Source organism: Rhinichthys klamathensis, unplaced genomic scaffold (assembly GCF_029890125.1).
Source record: "Rhinichthys klamathensis goyatoka isolate OS25496 unplaced genomic scaffold, OSU_Roscu_1.1 h1tg000168l_1, whole genome shotgun sequence".
Classification (NCBI taxonomy): Eukaryota; Metazoa; Chordata; class Actinopteri; order Cypriniformes; family Leuciscidae; genus Rhinichthys; species Rhinichthys klamathensis.
In genome coordinates, this window is record NW_026606699.1 from 232965 (window position 1) to 253533 (window position 20569).

The 20569-nt window shown below is 37.5% G+C and overlaps 1 protein-coding gene across 1 annotated transcript in view; it reads left to right on the forward strand.

The window, feature by feature from the left end:
* The window catches only part of myom3 (myomesin 3), an 83298-nt gene that overhangs the window by 38943 nt on the left and 23786 nt on the right, over positions 1–20569 (forward strand). The window contains exons 14-18 of the mRNA XM_056259408.1: positions 1781–1908; positions 12206–12389; positions 15398–15572; positions 16224–16345; positions 19176–19363. Coding sequence (XP_056115383.1) covers positions 1781–1908; positions 12206–12389; positions 15398–15572; positions 16224–16345; positions 19176–19363 — 797 coding nt within the window. The remainder of the gene's footprint in view (positions 1–1780; positions 1909–12205; positions 12390–15397; positions 15573–16223; positions 16346–19175; positions 19364–20569) is intronic.

Genomic DNA, 20569 nt, shown 5'->3' on the forward strand with positions numbered 1-20569 from the left:
TAGCATCATTGGTGTGCCTCTATAGCTGAACTGTTACAGTAATATTTTTAAAATATAGCATTTATGTTTATTTTAATTTTAATTTACTAATTTAAAAAAAAATTATAACAATTTTTTTTTTTCAGTTTTAGTTATTTTAGTAATTCAAGTTAAACTACACACAAATTTGAAAAGTTGCCTTGCAACCAGCTGAAATAAAAAATAAGTTTATTTTTTAATATACGTTTTAATTCAGTTAAAATTTGTATTATCTCAAATAACAAAGAGGTTTTGGTTTTAGATTTATATATATATATATATATATATATATATATATATATATATATATATATATTATATATATATATATGTAACATGACAGTATATAAATAACAAAAATAAATGTATTACAGTATTGAAAATCTAAGAAGAGTGAAAATTAAAATATATATATATAATTAAAAATTATAGTTTTAGGGTACTGGTGCTATTATAGCATCATTGGTGTGCCGCTATAGCTGTACTATTACAGTAATATTTTTAAAATACAGCATTTATGTTTATTTTAATTTTAATTTACTAATAAAAAAAAAAAAATCATTTTTAGTTATTTTAGTACTTCAAGTTAAACTACACAAAAATTTGAAAAGTTGCCTTGGCAACCAGCTGAAATAAAAAATAAGTTTATTTTTTAATATACGTTTTATTTCAGTTAAAATTTGTGTTATCTCAAATAACAAAGAGGTTATGGTTTTGGTTTTAGATTTAGCTAACGATAATAATAACCCTGCAGGATCAATCACTTCATTTTGTTTATGCAAACTATTTATTTAATATTAGGGAAAATTCTGGCCTGGACATGGTCTTGACAGGATTCGTGAGATTCACCCTTTCAAACTATTGATTTGTTGCTCCCGCTGTCTCTTTTGAGACGTATTTCTTTTTCATGAATTAACCGCCCTAAAAAATTTATAGCGCAGACAGTTATGATGATGAATTTGCTCTGTTTCAGAGGGCAGATCTGATATAAAGCATTCACAGGTGGTCTGCGCTCCCCGGTATGGCAATACCCATAAAGACCTGGGCAGTTTTATAAGCATTCAGCATTAAAACGATGATGATGATGATATGTCTCTGAAGCTGAGCTGCTAACTGCCATGGCAACACCAGGGACTCTTGGGCCATTATGATGTGCCGTTAAGAGCCCATATGAACCTGTTCTTTTTAAAGAATAAGTGGTTTTACTGAGCACTCCAGTGTGTGTGTGGTGAATGTGAGTGTGTTGTGTATGGGTTGTGTATGTGTTGTTTGTGAGTGTTGTGTTTGTGAGTGTGCGTGTGCGTTTCTGTGTGTGTTTCTGTGTGTGTGTGTGTGTGTGTGTGTGTGTTGAGAGTGTTGTGTATGTCTTGTATGTGAGTGTTGTGTATGTCTTGTATGTGAGTATTGTGTATGTGAGTGTGTGTGTTTTGTGTGTGCGTATGTGCATGTGTGTGTGTTTGTGTTTCTTTGTTTGTTTGATTGATTTTGTGCGTGCGACGTTAAGAAAAAAGGAATATTGCCATTTTTTTCTTTCAGTAAACGCTGAGAAAAAATATCTATAGGCTATTACAGGTCAAATACTGAATGTCCTTAAACAGACATTGTGTTGCTATTACACGTTTCAAAGTGTTGTTCTAACCAATATTTATATTTAGTGAAAGACAGCTATCTTTATTTTGCCGTGACCATACCGTTACCCGTTCTCCATCAGGCCCTCGCTCTCCTGCTCCTGTTCTCAGTGTTTCCCCTCTGCCTCCTGCAGGTCGAATCCGAGTGCCGTTTCCCCCCACTGATGTGCAAGTGTGTGAGCTGAGCGACACCTACGCTGTGCTGAGCTGGACTGAACCGGATCCGCGGGGCAGAGAGTCCCTCACCTACGCCGTGGAGCGGGTGAGAGTTGATCTTCGTCCCACACACTGCTCGCAGCTCTGCTCATTAAGACTGGCCCTGCAGGGGTCCTGCGCTTCTGCGTTTGTAGTTTTATCCTCAACCGCAGGCCTTAAAGTTGCGTTGGCTTTACACACTGAGCCAGCGGGCCAAATTAACACTGCACTTTGACTAGTCGGATAATTAGAGGCAGTGAATGCTGAATCCTGGGTGGCGGCAGGTGCAAAGCGAACGCATCATTAAACTATAGAGATCTTGACGCTGCTCATCCGTGTTATGTGACGGATGCATAATGTGTTTCCTCTTGACCTCAAAGCACTTGCTTGCTGATTTTCTGAGATGTTGTTTCGGTCTGAATATGTGACTTTGAGAAGGCCGAACTGATAAATTCATTGCAATTCATGCACAAAACTTTTGCGTGCTTAATTTAAAAACTAAGTAGCAACCCAAAGCTTCCTCATTTCTGAGATGCTTTGGATAAAAGTGACTGCTTAATTAATAAAGGCAAATGTTAAGTTAATCTTATTCAGGGTGATGGTTTTTGTGTTATTTTAGTATTCTTTACTATATACTATTTATTCGTATTTTGAATTAGATTTGTAATTTGATTTTAGTTTTCGTAATTCATGTGTTTTTGATATTTTATTTCCTAGCGAAAAATAAATAGAGTAAAATGTACTTATGCATTTATTTTAGGCTAAGTAAACTACAAATACATTTACATATTTACAGTATGTACTTTATATAAATACCCTGCAATTGTACTTTTGGTATACTAAATACTTAAAGTCTGTTAAACTGGAACTACTAATTTTGTACTTCATGCACTTTATTATCTGGAAGTAGTGCTGAAACATATACTTATTATTATACTTATTATTATTGTTATATAGTATATTTGATTGTGCTAAAATGGAACTCTTGCATGTATACTTTAGGTGCACTTTTAATATCTTGCATTTAAAGACTCATGTTATAGTTATACAGTGATATTAAAACACATTTTAGGCTTAATATTAAGAAATGTGCATTGTGTAATAAATAAGTACTCCAAATAAAGTTCAATTATAATATTTATACCAGTGAGTCTAAAGCAATATCTCAGTAAATATGTTTGTAGTATACTTAGCATGAAATAAATGTATTTTAAATACATTTTGATAGGTTTTTTTCCCTAGGTTTTTTTTGTTGTTGTTCTTGTTCAGCTTTCATTTATTTTAACATCAACATCTGTAGTTTTTTTCAGTTTAAGCGTTTTATCTTATACTTTATTTTATGTCAGCTTTATTTCAATTGCCGAATGTTATTTTTAATAGTTTTAGTTTGGGGTTTAGTTAACAATAATAGCACAGGATGAGTTTAGTATATGAAACCGTATTCTAATAATTATTCATTATTCTGTTATTGCCATTTTGCAAATGGGAGCATTCCCAATTGCAAAATGCAGCAACTCTCTCCAGCATATGTTAAATTATCTTGGTAGAAAGTTCATGTTTCAGAGCAGATAAAATGACCCAACAGGCATTTTTCAAGTTTAGCTTCTCAGTTTCACATGTTCAAGGCCTTCAGCACTACAAAAGGTCAGGATCCTTCTGGCTTTTTGAGGGCAATTTTAAAGTTTCACATCATTTCTTCAAGACTCAGTGTAAAAGTGCTCGCAGTAATCCGTTCTCAGAGCAGAGGAGGCACAATCGTCCAATATAAGACACAAGAAAGAGCTCCAGCCGCTTGCCGACTCTGTAATGAGCAGGAGAAAGCGCACACTGCCACAGGACATGGACTTTATTGGACTTTTTATAAGAAGCACCATAATAAAACTGTCTAGTTCATCGGGATCCTCTGAAATTGTGGGGGCAGAAATACATATAAATGAAAAAGATTTAAATGTCCATTTACCACTGTGCATGTTTTATTAAGAGAATATTGCAATAGTTTATCATCATGGAGACTTCCTACTTAAAGCTCCAATCTGTAACTTTTTTGGGGTTAAAAATTATTCAAAATAAATACAAGTACATAACCAGCCAGTGTTCAAAACTATCTGCTTGCTTTAGCTCGATTCAAAGCGGTAAGCTTGTAATAATGTTTTTAACTCCAGTGGTACTGGTGGATTTCCACGGGAAACTCGAGCATGTCTTTGTGTCATTACGTCACATCTGTCCCCATAAAGAAGAGTCTCGGCTAGTCGGCTATATTGAGTCATTACGTCACATCTGTACACATAAAGAAGAGTCTCGGCTAGTCGGCTATATTGAGTCATTACGTCACATCTGTACACATAAAGAAGAGTCTCGGCTCGTCGGCTATATTGAGTCATTACGTCACATCTGTACACATAAAGAAGAGTCTCGGCTAGTCGGCTATATTGAGTCATTACGTCACATCTGAACACATAAAGAAGAGTCTCGGCTAGTAGGCTATATTGAGTCATTACGTCACATCTGAACACATAAAGAAGAGTCTCGGCTAGTCGGCTATATTGAGTCATTACGTCACATCTGTACACATAAAGAAGAGTCTCGGCTAGTCGGCTATATTGAGTCATTACGTCACATCTGAACACATAAAGAAGAGTCTCGGCTAGTCGGCTATATTGAGTCATTACGTCACATCTGAACACATAAAGAAGAGTCTCGGCTAGTCGGCTATATTGAGTCATTACGTCACATCTGTACACATAAAGAAGAGTCTCGGCTAGTCGGCTATATTGAGTCATTACGTCACATCTGTCCCCATAAAGAAGAGTCTCGGCTAGTCGGCTATATTGAGTCATTACGTCACATCTGTACACATAAAGAAGAGTCTCGGCTAGTCGGCTATATTGAGTCATTACGTCACATCTGTACACATAAAGAAGAGTCTCGGCTAGTCGGCTATATTGAGTCATTACGTCACATCTGAACACATAAAGAAGAGTCTCGGCTAGTAGACTATATTGAGTCATTACGTCACATCTGTCCCCATAAAGAAGAGTCTCGGCTAGTCGGCTATATTGAGTCATTACGTCACATCTGTCCCCATAAAGAAGAGTCTCGGCTAGTCGGCTATATTGAGTCATTACGTCACATCTGTACACATAAAGAAGAGTCTCGGCTAGTAGACTATATTGAGTCATTACGTCACATCTGAACACATAAAGAAGAGTCTCGGCTAGTCGGCTATATTGAGTCATTACGTCACATCTGTCCCCATAAAGAAGAGTCTCGGCTAGTAGACTATATTGAGTCATTACGTCACATCTGTACACATAAAGAAGAGTCTCGGCTAGTCGGCTATATTGAGTCATTACGTCACATCTGCACACATAAAGAAGAGTCTCGGCTAGTCGGCTATATTGAGTCATTACGTCACATCTGTACACATAAAGAAGAGTCTCGGCTAGTCGGCTATATTGAGTCATTACGTCACATCTGTACACATAAAGAAGAGTCTCGGCTAGTCGGCTATATTGAGTCATTACGTCACATCTGTACACATAAAGAAGAGTCTCGGCTAGTCGGCTATATTGAGTCATTACGTCACATCTGTACACATAAAGAAGAGTCTCGGCTAGTAGACTATATTGAGTCATTACGTCACATCTGTACACATAAAGAAGAGTCTCGGCTAGTAGGCTATATTGAGTCATTACGTCACATCTGTACACATAAAGTAGAGTCTCGGCTAGTAGGCTATATTGAGTCATTACGTCACATCTGTACACATAAAGAAGAGTCTCGGCTAGTAGGCTATATTGAGTCATTACGTCACATCTGTACACATAAAGAAGAGTCTCGGCTAGTAGACTATATTGAGTCATTACGTCACATCTGTACACAAAGAAGAGTCTCGGCTAGTAGACTATATTGAGTCATTACGTCACATCTGTACACATAAAGAAGAGTCTCGGCTAGTAGACTATATTGAGTCATTACGTCACATCTGTACACATAAAGAAGAGTCTCGGCTAGTCGGCTATATTGAGTCATTACGTCACATCTGTACACATAAAGAAGAGTCTCGGCTAGTCGGCTATATTGAGTCATTACGTCACATCTGTACACATAAAGAAGAGTCTCGGCTAGTAGGCTATATTGAGTCATTACGTCACATCTGAACACATAAAGAAGAGCCTCGGCTAGTTGGCTATATTGAGTCATTACGTCACATCTGTACACATAAAGAAGAGTCTCGGCTAGTCGGCTATATTGAGTCATTACGTCACATCTGTACACATAAAGAAGAGTCTCGGCTAGTCGGCTATATTGAGTCATTACGTCACATCTGAACACATAAAGAAGAGTCTCGGCTAGTCGGCTATATTGAGTCATTACGTCACATCTGTACACATAAAGAAGAGTCTCGGCTAGTCGGCTATATTGAGTCATTACGTCACATCTGTACACATAAAGAAGAGTCTCGGCTAGTCGGCTATATTGAGTCATTACGTCACATCTGTACACATAAAGAAGAGTCTCGGCTAGTAGGCTATATTGAGTCATTACGTCACATCTGAACACATAAAGAAGAGTCTCGGCTAGTCGGCTATATTGAGTCATTACGTCACATCTGTACACATAAAGAAGAGTCTCGGCTAGTCGGCTATATTGAGTCATTACGTCACATCTGAACACATAAAGAAGAGTCTCGGCTAGTCGGCTATATTGAGTCATTACGTCACATCTGTACACATAAAGAAGAGTCTCGGCTAGTCGGCTATATTGAGTCATTACGTCACATCTGTACACATAAAGAAGAGTCTCGGCTAGTCAGCTATATTGAGTCATTACGTCACATCTGTACACATAAAGAAGAGTCTCGGCTAGTCGGCTATATTGAGTCATTATGTCACATCTGAACACATAAAGAAGAGTCTCGGCTAGTAGACTATATTGAGTCATTACGTCACATCTGTACACATAAAGAAGAGTCTCGGCTAGTAGACTATATTGAGTCATTACGTCACATCTGTACACATGAAGAAGAGTCTCGGCTAGTAGGCTATATTGAGTCATTACGTCACATCTGTACACATAAAGAAGAGTCTCGGCTAGTAGACTATATTGAGTCATTACGTCACATCTGAACACATAAAGAAGAGTCTCGGCTAGTCGGCTATATTGAGTCATTACGTCACATCTGAACACATAAAGAAGAGTCTCGGCTAGTAGACTATATTGAGTCATTACGTCACATCTGCACACATAAAGAAGAGTCTCGGCTAGTAGACTATATTGAGTCATTACGTCACATCTGAACACATAAAGAAGAGTCTCGGCTAGTCGGCTATATTGAGTCATTACGTCACATCTGAACACATAAAGAAGAGTCTCGGCTAGTCGGCTATATTGAGTCATTACGTCACATCTGAACACATAAAGAAGAGTCTCGGCTAGTAGACTATATTGAGTCATTACGTCACATCTGCACACATAAAGAAGAGTCTCGGCTAGTAGACTATATTGAGTCATTACGTCACATCTGAACACATAAAGAAGAGCCTCGGCTAGTCGGCTATATTGAGTCATTACGTCACATCTGTACACATAAAGAAGAGTCTCGGCTAGTCGGCTATATTGAGTCATTACGTCACATCTGTACACATAAAGAAGAGTCTCGGCTAGTCGGCTATATTGAGTCATTACGTCACATCTGAACACATAAAGAAGAGTCTCGGCTAGTCGGCTATATTGAGTCATTACGTCACATCTGTACACATAAAGAAGAGTCTCGGCTAGTCGGCTATATTGAGTCATTACGTCACATCTGTACACATAAAGAAGAGTCTCGGCTAGTCGGCTATATTGAGTCATTACGTCACATCTGTACACATAAAGAAGAGTCTCGGCTAGTCGGCTATATTGAGTCATTACGTCACATCTGTACACATAAAGAAGAGTCTCGGCTAGTCGGCTATATTGAGTCATTACGTCACATCTGTACACATAAAGAAGAGTCTCGGCTAGTCAGCTATATTGAGTCATTACGTCACATCTGTACACATAAAGAAGAGTCTCGGCTAGTCGGCTATATTGAGTCATTATGTCACATCTGAACACATAAAGAAGAGTCTCGGCTAGTAGACTATATTGAGTCATTACGTCACATCTGTACACATAAAGAAGAGTCTCGGCTAGTAGACTATATTGAGTCATTACGTCACATCTGTACACATGAAGAAGAGTCTCGGCTAGTAGGCTATATTGAGTCATTACGTCACATCTGTACACATAAAGAAGAGTCTCGGCTAGTAGACTATATTGAGTCATTACGTCACATCTGAACACATAAAGAAGAGTCTCGGCTAGTCGGCTATATTGAGTCATTACGTCACATCTGAACACATAAAGAAGAGTCTCGGCTAGTAGACTATATTGAGTCATTACGTCACATCTGCACACATAAAGAAGAGTCTCGGCTAGTAGACTATATTGAGTCATTACGTCACATCTGAACACATAAAGAAGAGTCTCGGCTAGTAGACTATATTGAGTCATTACGTCACATCTGCACACATAAAGAAGAGTCTCGGCTAGTCGGCTATATTGAGTCATTGCGTCACATCTGTACACATAAAGAAGATTCTCAGCTAGTAGACAATATTACGTGTGAGGATGTTGGAGATTTATAGCTGTGGCGAGCAGGACGAGGCCAAGAGCCGTGAGAGAGCTGCACGAGGGGCGTCATACATGTGACGCTTTGGACATTTCGTTGAAATCTTACACACATGGCATCCTTTAGCATCAACATGAGACGCAGAACCCAAGGCGTCATACAGGTGGCGCGCGTCTAACTCCAACGCACATGGCATCGTTTAGCGTGAATATGAGACGCAGATTCCAAGGTCATAACCGTAACCCGACCCCAGACCTAAACCTACACATAACAGTGCGTGTTATATTGACGCTAAAGGATTAGGGGTCGACCGATTATCGGCGCCAATATTAAGCATTTTTATGGTTATCGGTATCGGCCATTTTCAAAACCGATTTGCCGAGAAAATAATTTTATTTTGAAATGCGCTATATTTGGCTCTGACGCAGCCACCTTTGTCGGAACTCACCACTCTGTAGACTAGACTAATGTCCCCGCACATCTGATTTGTTGGGAGTCACGAGTCCGGCCAATCAGCGCGGAATCCAGTCATAAAAACGGAATTTACTGTATAAAGCGGAATATCACGGAATTTGTCAACTTTGATGAATTAATAAAAAGCAGGTCAGTACAAATCAAACCGCAAAAAGGCTATTTAAATATGAATCCTGCGTGTCTCTAACGTTAAATGAATGGCGCAGAGACGCGTGATTTCAGTTACCACACACACACACACACACTGGAGCACGTGTGACGCTTGCGCTGTTTTCAGCCTCAGCCGCATCATTATATGAGGACATGATTGCATAAACATCATCTCCAGAGCCGCTTAGTCACTTCATGAGCTTTTTAATGCTTCAACTGAGAAAAGTTATCGACATATCATAAACACACAGAAACTCAAAGATCTCCACGGCAACCCGTCAAAATAAAAGTTCGTTTTTTCACAAGGCCCTAAAAATTAAATTTTTGTTAAACTGTAAATAAATTGAATAAGTTTGATTTTAATTCATTAGAAATGCTTTTTGATTACTAAAATTTTATTTAAAAATTAAAATAGAGTCTTTTAAGTTTTACAAAATGTTTACAGAATGCTGCTGGGTGCTCCCTGCACTTTATACAAGTTATTATTATTATTATTAATAACAGTTCTCAGATTCAAAGATATGTTTAAAATCATTTAAAGAAAGTATTTGTCAAAAAACCCTTTGTTATTCTTAATTTTGACATTAATTTACAGTTTTACACCAGACATAGCTATAATATATATATATCGGTTCAAAATATCGGTTATCGGTCTATTTGACCTGTAATAATCGGCATCGGCATCGGCCCTGAAAATCACATATCGGTCGACCCCTATAAAGGATGCCATGTGCGTAAGATTTCGACGAAGTGTCATATGGCGTCACCTATATGACGCCAAAGGATGAGAATGCGTTGGCGAGGCCGGTGGCGTGATTACTGATGAGCGACTCCTGCGCAATGCACCGGTCTCGTATCGCACACGGAGGAGCGGAAGCATAAAAGGAGGAGCGACGACAGTCCAGATCGAGAGAGGACAGGCCTGGACTTATGTTGTGACTTAAAGGGGTGGTTGATTATGATTTCACTTTTCTAACTGTAGTTAGTGTGTAATGTTGCTGTTTGAGCATACACAACATCTGCAAAGTTACGACGCTCAAAGTTCAAAGCAAAGGGAGATATTTGCTTTTAAAGAAATTGCTTTTTAAGGACTACAACAAACGGCTGGTAGGGACTACACGAGCTTCCTCCCGGGTTAGTGACATCACTAACCCTAAAATGTACATAAACCCCGCCCCCGGGAACACGATTTATAGATGATCAAGACAGAATATGAGTCTCCATCTTTATCTGACTCCGGTTTGAACATAAAAGGCTAAAAATTTTCAGTGCATGTGTGTGTGAGGTAAAAGGACACAAGCTCTTGAAGCTCCGCCCCCTGTGCGGGAGCAGCAGCTCATTTGCATTTAAAGGGACAGACACAAAAACGGAGCGTTTTTGCTCACACTCAAAAAGTGACAATTTTAACATGCTATATAAAAATATCTGTGGGGTATTTTGAGCTGAAACTTCACACACACACTCTGGGGACATCAGAGATTTATTTAACATCTTTTGAAAAGGGCATTATACCACCCCTTTAAGTCTTAAAATGTTCGCCGGTTCCCGCCTCCTCCTTCCCATAACATCTGAACTGCGTTACAATCAATGTTCCCTCTAAGCTGCGCGCGTGCACTTCTGAAGCGGCGGCCGCGCAGAAAATAATGAAATGCCACGCAGAGGACTGATGCGAAATGTGTGGGGAAATCCATTTGATTGTAGTTTAAGTGAGAAATAATTTCAGTGCTCTGGTCAACCGCTATAGAGTGAAAACTGGTGAATGCAGTTTACAGGTTTCATAGAAAGAGAACGATGTGAGCGCGTGTGGAGTCGTGTGTGCGGACCAAATAGCTCAATACGAGAGGCAACGAGAAACGCAAAGACATGTGAAATAAAATCACATCATGGTGTTTTAAAGAAGAGTGGTTTGATTAAAGTGGTGGAAATAACGGTTGATGGACACAGAACGGTAACAATTACACACCCACCTGCGTGCAAACTCAAAATACATCATTAGTTTAAATAGATGTTTTTGTGTGTGCGGGAGTTTCAGGGATGATAAGATTATAAAACAGTTCACATTCACTTTTCTTGAAAATATTTAGCTATTAGATCTATTTAAATGCTTCAGTTTGTTTTCATATTATAATAATATAATATGTAAACAAATTGAAGCATTTAAACTGATATATTATATCACCTTAATTCGTTTTTTTATATTATATTATATTAGGCCTATATTTTATTATATTATAAGCCTAAATAAAGAATCTCACAAGGGTATTGTTTAGGTTATATTAGGCCTATATTTTATTATATTATAAGCCTGAATAAAGAATCTCACAAGGGTATTGTTTAGGGCTCCTTGCCATTAAAAAGTTTGAAACCCCCTGCTAAAGAAAATATTGGAAATTCATAAGCAATAAACAATCATTTAACTTTGATGGTTTAATGCTTCCTGTACACAATTAATTGACTGTACAAAAACACTTTATGGTTTTCCCAAACCATCTCAGTGTAACAGCTTACTTTTCTTTCATACTATATTCTATTATTGTAAAGAATTGAACTGTCCTGCAGAAGATTTTGTAAATTATTTTTCATAGGATTTCTTGGTAAAGACTGTACAGTTAACAGCACTGTAAAAAAATATCAGGTAACCTAAAATGTGCTTCATTTAGTGACTTCTTAATTAACTGCTTGTTTTTCGAAAATATGATTTAATACCAATACCAAAGTTACATCAAGGGTCAAATAAAATAGAAATGGCACATTCAAGTTAAAAGTTACAACTGAATGTTGAAACCATTGTGTTTCTACGTATGCTGTACAGGTCAGGTATAAAGAATATTTTTGCTCAGGTGGCAAAAAAAAATGTCCGCCCAATAGAAAAAAGTTTTGCTCAGCAAGAAAAGTTCCAGAAAGATCCAGAAAGGTTCAAACGACAATCACCAGTGACAACTAGAGATTCACCCGTTGTAAAATGCAAAAGACTTCGGACTTCGGACTTGCAAAATGTATACTTTGAATTTACTGTCACTTTGGATAAATGATAAATCATAATATGTAAAGGTAAATATGCATTGACTGTTGGTTATTTCAGTCCATCACAGGGAAGGAGAGCTGGCACCTGGCTAGTATGGATATGACGGTGCTGTCGACTAGATTCACTGCATTTGACCAACAGAAGGGGAAGTCGTACTCTTACCGTGTTCGTTCTGTCAACAAGTACGGTATCAGCGAGCCGTCTCTACCCAGCGGACCCGTCTCACTGGGGCAACCACTAGGTGACCATTTTCTTGAAGGAATCGTGCACATAAAAACACAAATTAGTCATTAATTACTCACACTCATGTCATTCCATTTGTTGTTCTTTATTGCAACATTAAAGGAGAGTCATAAGCAATCTCACTGATGCTTAGAATGAAAGTGTCTAAATTTATAGAAAACAAGAAGAAGCATGCCTTAAAAGAGATTTAAATCGACTATATCCTTGTAAAAAAAAGCATACTTAAGAGTACTTGTTACGGAAATAATCTACTTTTAAAAATTTCAGACACTTAACTGCATGTTATTTACAATTAAATGTAATGTATTATAGTTTAAATGTCTGATAAATGCAGTTATTTAAACTTGAGAGTGCTTTTTTAACCCACTTAAGCACGAATTAAGTACATCTTTATTTGTAATTTCATAATTACTTCTATTGTCTTGGAAATATGGTTAAAGTGTACTACTGAATGTACTGACAAACATTTATGGTAAAATAAAATGTACGTTAATGTCATTTCTATTAGAACTTGTATGCCATGCTTTTAAATATATTAATAATAGTGCTGTTAAATTGATTAATTGCAATTAATCGCATCTAACATAAGTTAGTGTGTGTGTATATACGTGTGTGTATGCATATGTGTGTGTGTATACATGTATATTATATACATTTACAAACGTAGATGCGATTAATTGTAATAGACAACACATCAAGATGTATATTTTTTTAAAGCATGACAAAGTAAGGTTTAATTTGTACTTTTGGTTTTGGCATTATTAGGTGGCTAATTTGTACGAATTCATACGACCTCACTCGTACGAATTTGTAAGATTTTTGCTAAATCGTATATATTTTACGAGTTGCCCAATTTGTATGAATTTGTACGAATGACCAACCTCTGACCCCGCCCCTAAACCGAACCGTCACTGGGGTTTAGACAAATCGTACGAATGAGGTCATTTTACATTTTACTCACTCGTACGAATTGGTCGTGAGATAGCGTTGGTTGTTCCAAACCTGTATGAGTTTCTTTAATCTGCTGAACACAAAAGAAGATATTTAAAGAATGTCAGTAATCAAAAAAATTATTGGACCCCATTGACTTCCATAGTGGGTAGGGCTGGGTATCGATTCAGATGTTCAAATTCGATTCGATTCTCGATTCGATTTTCGATTCCTGATTTGATTCTCGATTCGACTATAATAAATATAGATGTAATACAAATCCTATATTTATAAAAAAAGAACAGTGGACATAAGTTTACAAGTGGTTAATTAATACAAAGAAATTAAGAGCCACAAACCTGTATATAAAACCCTTTTTATTTACACTATACACTAAATGCCTACAATGAATAGACAGGATTTTGATGCAAGATGCCAAATTGATGCTGAAAATTGGACGAGTCAGAACAGTCGCATGCCTTTGATCAAACACGATAGGTTATTTTATGTTTAAAGGTTCTCTAAGCGATCCTGGGTGACGTCACTTCTTGTTGACGTTCGAACTATTGTCAAACAAAACGGAGGCTAGCTAGACCCTCCCTCCTCCTCATCCGCACACTAACCCCCCAAACCACACCCCCAAACCCTTCTTGTCAGTCATTGGCTGGAACAGTTTGTTATGTTTTGGGGAGCGGGTCGCTGCAGTTTGTTTTTGGTGCTGTTTGTGAAGCATGGGCTGTCTACAGAGATCGCGTTTCTTTACAGTGTGTTCAGGGGACAGGCAGCCAGCGGATAGTGAGGAGATGTTTGCTGTATGTGACAAAAAATGTTTTGGCCTAAAAAACACATGACATCGCTTAGAGCACCTTTAAGATAGATAAATAAATAAATATCAGTTATCATTTTTTAGACAATTTTTTTTTACATTGATCTCACCTAAATGTTTGTTTTTACAATGGGGTAATTTTTTGTTAAGAGTTTATGCAACATATGGAAGCTTGATTTCAATATTTGAGTTAAATTGAAAAAAGTAGCACAAATAAATACAATAGAATAAAGACACAAATAAAGAGACATAAAAAGAAAAGTTTTTGGGTAGGTCAGAAATACTACAGAAACTGAATAAAGTAATCCAATGTAAAATAACACTGAATAAATACATAGGCTGTTAATTCTGATTCCTTACAATTAATGCTATATTATGTTGTTTTGACAACAAAATTAATGACAGACACATAGGGCTGCGTTCACTTTAAGAACTAGTGCACGGATCCATTACTGTTTCATTATACTGTCTGTCAGACGCGTTTTATGCTTATTTAAGACATAACCGACTGTCTTTACGAGGTTACTCACCAAGACCAGAGTTTTGACATCATTTTGCGTGTTTTTAACTGATAAAGCGATATAATCCACGAAAAAGAACTTCTGTTTCTGGCGAGCTGTTTGTGAGGCGGATTTAGGCTTTACTGTATGTGCACGCAATGAAAAACATCTCTGAGAGCGCACGAGCACTGAATAGTTTAAAAATGCTTGAATGTTTAAACTGGTAAAACTTAAAAAGACGTGAAAATGATAAACGTAAGTTACGATGCAATGCTGGCCCGATTGTGCAAGTGAATCATGTCCCGACTCCTAAACACGAGTGTGTATCGACGCCTGCAGCGCTTGACGCTTGCCTTGCCTTGACACAAGACGCAGCACCGCGAGCCCTGAATATGGGAAAAATCGATTCGTGGCCGTTGAGAATCGATTTTGAATCGACCGCCTTTTTAAAAACGATTAATCGAAAAATCGATTTTTTCCCCCAGCCCTAATAGTGTTTTTTTTTTTTCATACTATGGAAGTCAATGGGACCCATTTAAGAGTTTGATTACTCATATTTTTTACATTTATTCTTTTCTGTTCAGCAGACGAAAGAAACTCATACAGGTTTGGAACAGATTGAGAGTTAGTGAATGATGACAGAATATTAATTTTTGGGTGAACTATCCCTTTAAGCACACTTCTTTTTCACAAGTGTAGTGTATGTAAACTTGCACAGCTCAGTGTGGATTTTGTTCTAATGTGTTTTAGGAGTTCCTGCCCCACCAAACGGCGTCCTGCCAAATCGAGACACTAACAGCTCAGTCCTACTGCAGTGGAAGGACCCTAAAATAACAGAGGGCATTGTGGGATACTACCTGTACTGCAGTGAGGTTGGAAGTGGAGAGTGGAAGACCATCAACAATAAGCCCATCACCAAAACCAGGTCTTCTTGTTGTATCTTGTTTAAAGACCCACTCCGATGAAAATAATGTTTTTCTAGGTGTTAACATGTTCTCGTGGCATTTTTCTGATGTTAGAGGACATATCTTGAGAAAAATAAGCTCAAAGTTGTATTTCTGAGTATTTCTACATTCAAATGGCTGTGAATCAGTAGCAGACGCTAAAATGCCGGCTAAAATCGACTGGAGTTGTGACGTAGTAACTCCACTGGGCGTCTCCACACGCGACGTCTTGGAGTGAAATAATGATCGGTGATCGGTGATAACTTTGATTAACTTCGGATAATAATAATTAACGTGTATATAATACTGTGTTGCCCCACCGGTATTGGGGGTGTAAGCTAGCGGGAGAGACAGAGCTCTCAGCAACGGGCAGGGGGAGGGGCGTCTCCGTGCCAACGGCTCCGCCCACAATGCAGAGGCGAATTGCTAATGAGCTACTGCCGCTCTGCTGAAGCGAAGTCCCAGAAAACGGCACAGGTTTTGTGATTTTGGCTAAAAATGGCATAATCATAATTTAAAGACCACTGGGAATGTTTAAAAATAGCTCAAAATATGATCGGAGTGGGACTTTAAGAGGAAATAATGATTGCAGACTCCAATATTTTTACTAAGAACAGTTTTTCTTCACTCAGGTTTACAGTTCATGGCCTGAAGACCAATAAAGAGTATGTATTCAGGGTGAAGTCTGTGGGACTGGCGGGAAACAGCATCTACTCGGACGAGTCTCCTGCCATTCGAGTCAAATCAGCGATAAGTGAGTCTGACCGGCCAGCGAACCAGTCGAGACCATGCAGTCAGACAGCTTTAAATTGGGCGCCGTCCCGTCTAAAGTGCTCCCGGCTGTCTGCTTGAGCTCTCGAAAACTGTTTATGGTCTCAGTGTGAATTTATAATTCTCTGAATGAGCTTCCTGCATGAAGAGAGACATCAGGTGAAGTCTTTTGACTTGGGTTAGTGAGCAACCACCCAGAACATCAGCCATATACGCTGATTTCACGCAGCCGTCATTTTGAAATTGAAAGCGAGGCTCCGGTGGGAAGAACCCCTGAAGTACAGATAGACAACAATGCCTTGGACTACCAACCTGAAGCTGCTGCCGCGATTTACACTATTGGATGTTAATATCCAATATGGCATATGTAGTTCGTTCCTGCGATCTTTTTTTACGTTCTGAATTATATATAAAAAAAATAATTTTATTTATAAATGCATTTCACTCTATATAGTCTAAAGTATGAAAGAAATGTATGTACAGTTTTAGAATAACTAATTTCTACATTAAACAAAACAATACACCATCGCATTCGCGACTCTCCCGTGATTAAAGGCGGCACTTCCGGTTTACTTCCCACCGGAGTCTCGCTTTCGATTTCAAAATAACGGCTGCGTGAAATCAGCGTATAGCAATGTGCAAATAATTTCTCATAAGCCATTAGCGACCTCATATTCATGCCCTAGAAACCACCCATAACACTCTAACATTGTCTTTAGGAAATGTAAAAATGTTTTTTACTGTAGTATTCTGCTGCTAAAGAACATATACCCTTACAAGCTTCATACGCTGATTTCACGCAGCCGCCATTTTGAAATGGCTCCGGTGGGAAGAAAACCGGAAGTGTCGCCTTTAATCATGGGAGAGTCGCGAATGCGATGGCGTATTGTTGTGTTTAATGTAGAAATGAGTTATTCTAAAAATGTACATACATTTCTTTCATACTATATACAGTGAAATTCATTTATAAATAAATTCAGAACGTAAAAAAGAAGCAGGAAGGAACTATATGCGTGAAATCAGCGTATTACTTGGATAAAGGCAGAAGAGCTACGCAGACATGATGCTCTTGTGCCTCTCACAGTCCTGACCAAAGACAAGCTTGTTACTCAAGAGATGTTGAAGTAGAGTCGTTCTGTGTCTGGCTTCCTGACAGTAATAGGCTGTTGTCTGACGGTTCAGCTTTTCTCTTTGTAATAACGTCTGAATCTGAGTGGCACTCCTGCACTGATGTTGAGATCAGGACAGATGCTCCGTCTGTTATCATCGAACACCAGAGACGCTTCAACCACATGTTACTGCTGATCAAACCTGGCTTTTTTATATAAATGATCACATTATCCTTAGAGAAAACGCAAGTGCTTTCAATAATTATTAGGTTGACCAGAAGTTCCCGTCATCCTCTGAAATTCCATTTGAATTAAAAGTAGTTGGAGATGATAAATTAATTGAAATGAGAGCGATTGTATTATTAACATATCATATTTCTTTAATTAAAGCCCGGTGTGTTTCAGCCCTCTTTGCAGACACCTCTCTTCAGTTTCCTTTCATTTTGACTTGAATCAAATGCAAATGACATGAAATAAACTAGAATTGAAGCTCCTGAAGGAAGTTACTTTGCTTGCAACTCAGCAAAAAAAAGTTTTAGGCAAGTTTAGTTTTCAGTCAGTGTTTCTGTGTAAATGAAACGGCGCGTTGGAGTCGTTATGCCAAATCTGCAATGTTTGAATGGAGTCTGTATTTATGTTTAGTGGTCTGGACTGAATTCATTGTAGTAGTTTAATGCTTAGAAGTTTTAAAGTTTAAAAGCAGGATGTTTTAGGAACATTAACATTGTGTTGTCGCTAAAACACTGTAGTAAATACAGTGTAGTTTGTGTATGCTTGCATTTATATGTGAATTTTGAGTTAAAGACTTGCAGACACATTTCATTTATTATATTTTAACGCAAAATAATTACAACATTAAAACTTAAAATCATTAAATGTAATTCCACATATAATATGCTTGTCATAAGCGATCCATGGGCGGAAATGAATATTACACACCTTATTTGCAAGGTTTATTATCTTAGACTAAAACTTTTTTTTTTTTAAATATTAATTAAAATAAAGCTGAAATTAAATAAAATATAAATTCTTAGATAAAAAAAATGTTTAAAAAGAAAATTAGAAGAAATGTTGCCTTGTCTAACTGAAATAAGTTTAAGTTGAAGCACTAAAATTACTAACTGGAAATAAATAAATGCTAAAACTGAACAAAAATAAATAAAATAAACCTAAATAGTAATGTTTAAAAAACATAAACATCATTTATTTTTTAGTTTAGTTTACTTACAATAATAAATAAAAAAAGATCAGAAGTAAACAAATAAAAAATAAACAAAAATAGTCCAAATAAACTAATAAAAATAAAAATAATAAAATGAAAAACATTTAATGTAAAAACATAAGCTAATTTAAAATATTAATAAAAAATATAATAGTATATAAATCAACACTGATTTGCATCTTTATGCATCGCACACTGAAAAACAGCTTTTAGTCAGCTGAAACCAGGACACATTTTTGCTTGTGAAATTATTAGCGCATTATCAGGACACCGGGACACACCTCATGAAACCGGGACATTTAGTCATCCTATTAATAATTTAGTTTTTTTCAGCTGCAATACACTGAGTGAATCAAATAATCACTTCTTTGATTCATTAACAATTAATAGCAAACATGGTGTGGTTCACTTCAGCAGTAATTCTACACAAAATGCAGCTCCAGCTCTGTGACCTCTGACCCTCCCTTCCCACATCACTGCAGGTGTGCCATCCTGTCCATCAGCCATCACTGTACTGCACTGCACCGGAGGAGAGATGCTGATTGGCTGGAGAGCCCCGGCCAATCACGGAGGAGATCCTGTGCGCGGCTACTACCTGGACCAGAGGCAGAAATCCCAGAGCATCTGGCGGGAGGTCAACGCCAAGCCCATAAAAGAGAGACTGTACAAGGTAGGGCTGCTCAATTATGGCAAAAATCATAATCCCGATTCGTTTTGGTCAAAGCTGAAATCACTCAAAATAATTACATGAGACAAGTAAACAGTCAGCAATACAATATGAACTAAGAAATTAATTATAAATAAATAAATACAACAGAACAAAAAAATACAAATTAAATAAAGTGTTTAAAGTTTTTAAACGGTGGTATTCAGATAAGTAATAGCTTACAACAAAACAATTAATAATCAAATGTAAAATAATACTGCATAGTCTTACTGTACTCATTAAATATAGATTAATATAGTAATTAAAGCTACTTAAGTTATTCAGTCAAGATCAGTGAGTGATTTTCCTTCGTCATTTGTTGTTTTATTATCATGAATGACACAGACAGAGGCAGGTTTATTAGGCTGCTGTCACTTTAAGAGCTGATGCACGGATCCAATATACGGTTACACACTTGTTTTCTTTCTCAACTGTGTATGTTTGCTCAAGACAAAACCCACTGTGTTTACGTGAATACTCTCCAAAAAGGCATTTTGACATTTTTGTGTGTATCCAAAGACTATTTGCTTATCCGAGTGCGCGCACAGAAAGCCACCTGGGGAACAGTGTCTCTTTTGTGGCTTTAATGTTCTTTTAATAACACTGTTTAATATCAAACACGTCCCGCAGTTTAGCAACAGTAGACTACATTTAACAACACTCAATTATTTGGCTGATTTGGATGTTAAGTTTGGGCTTTTAGGGACAAACCTAAGGCCGCCGCTGTGAAGGAAAGGAAAGTGCACTGGATGGCGTGCGGCAGCGCGGCACAATAATCATTTTGCCTCAATTATCTTGTTTTCATAATCGTTAGAAGCAGGGCTTGACATTAACTTTTTTTGCTCACCAGCCACTATGGCTAGAGGTTTTCCAAAGTTAGACACTCAAATTTTCACTGGCCACAATTTTGACATCGATACCATGGGAAAAAACTGCCATATAGATATTTTTAATAATATCATAATTTGGCAGCAGATATATTAGGCTGCTGTCACTTTAAGACATGATGCACTGATTCATTATTCTGCTACACATGTATTTTCTTTCTTAACTGTGTACGTTCACTTAAAACATAACTGACTGTGTTTACATGAATACTCGCCAATACCGGCATTTTGACAGTATTTTGTGTATTTGACTGTTTAAGCGCAATAAGCAGTGAAAAGAACT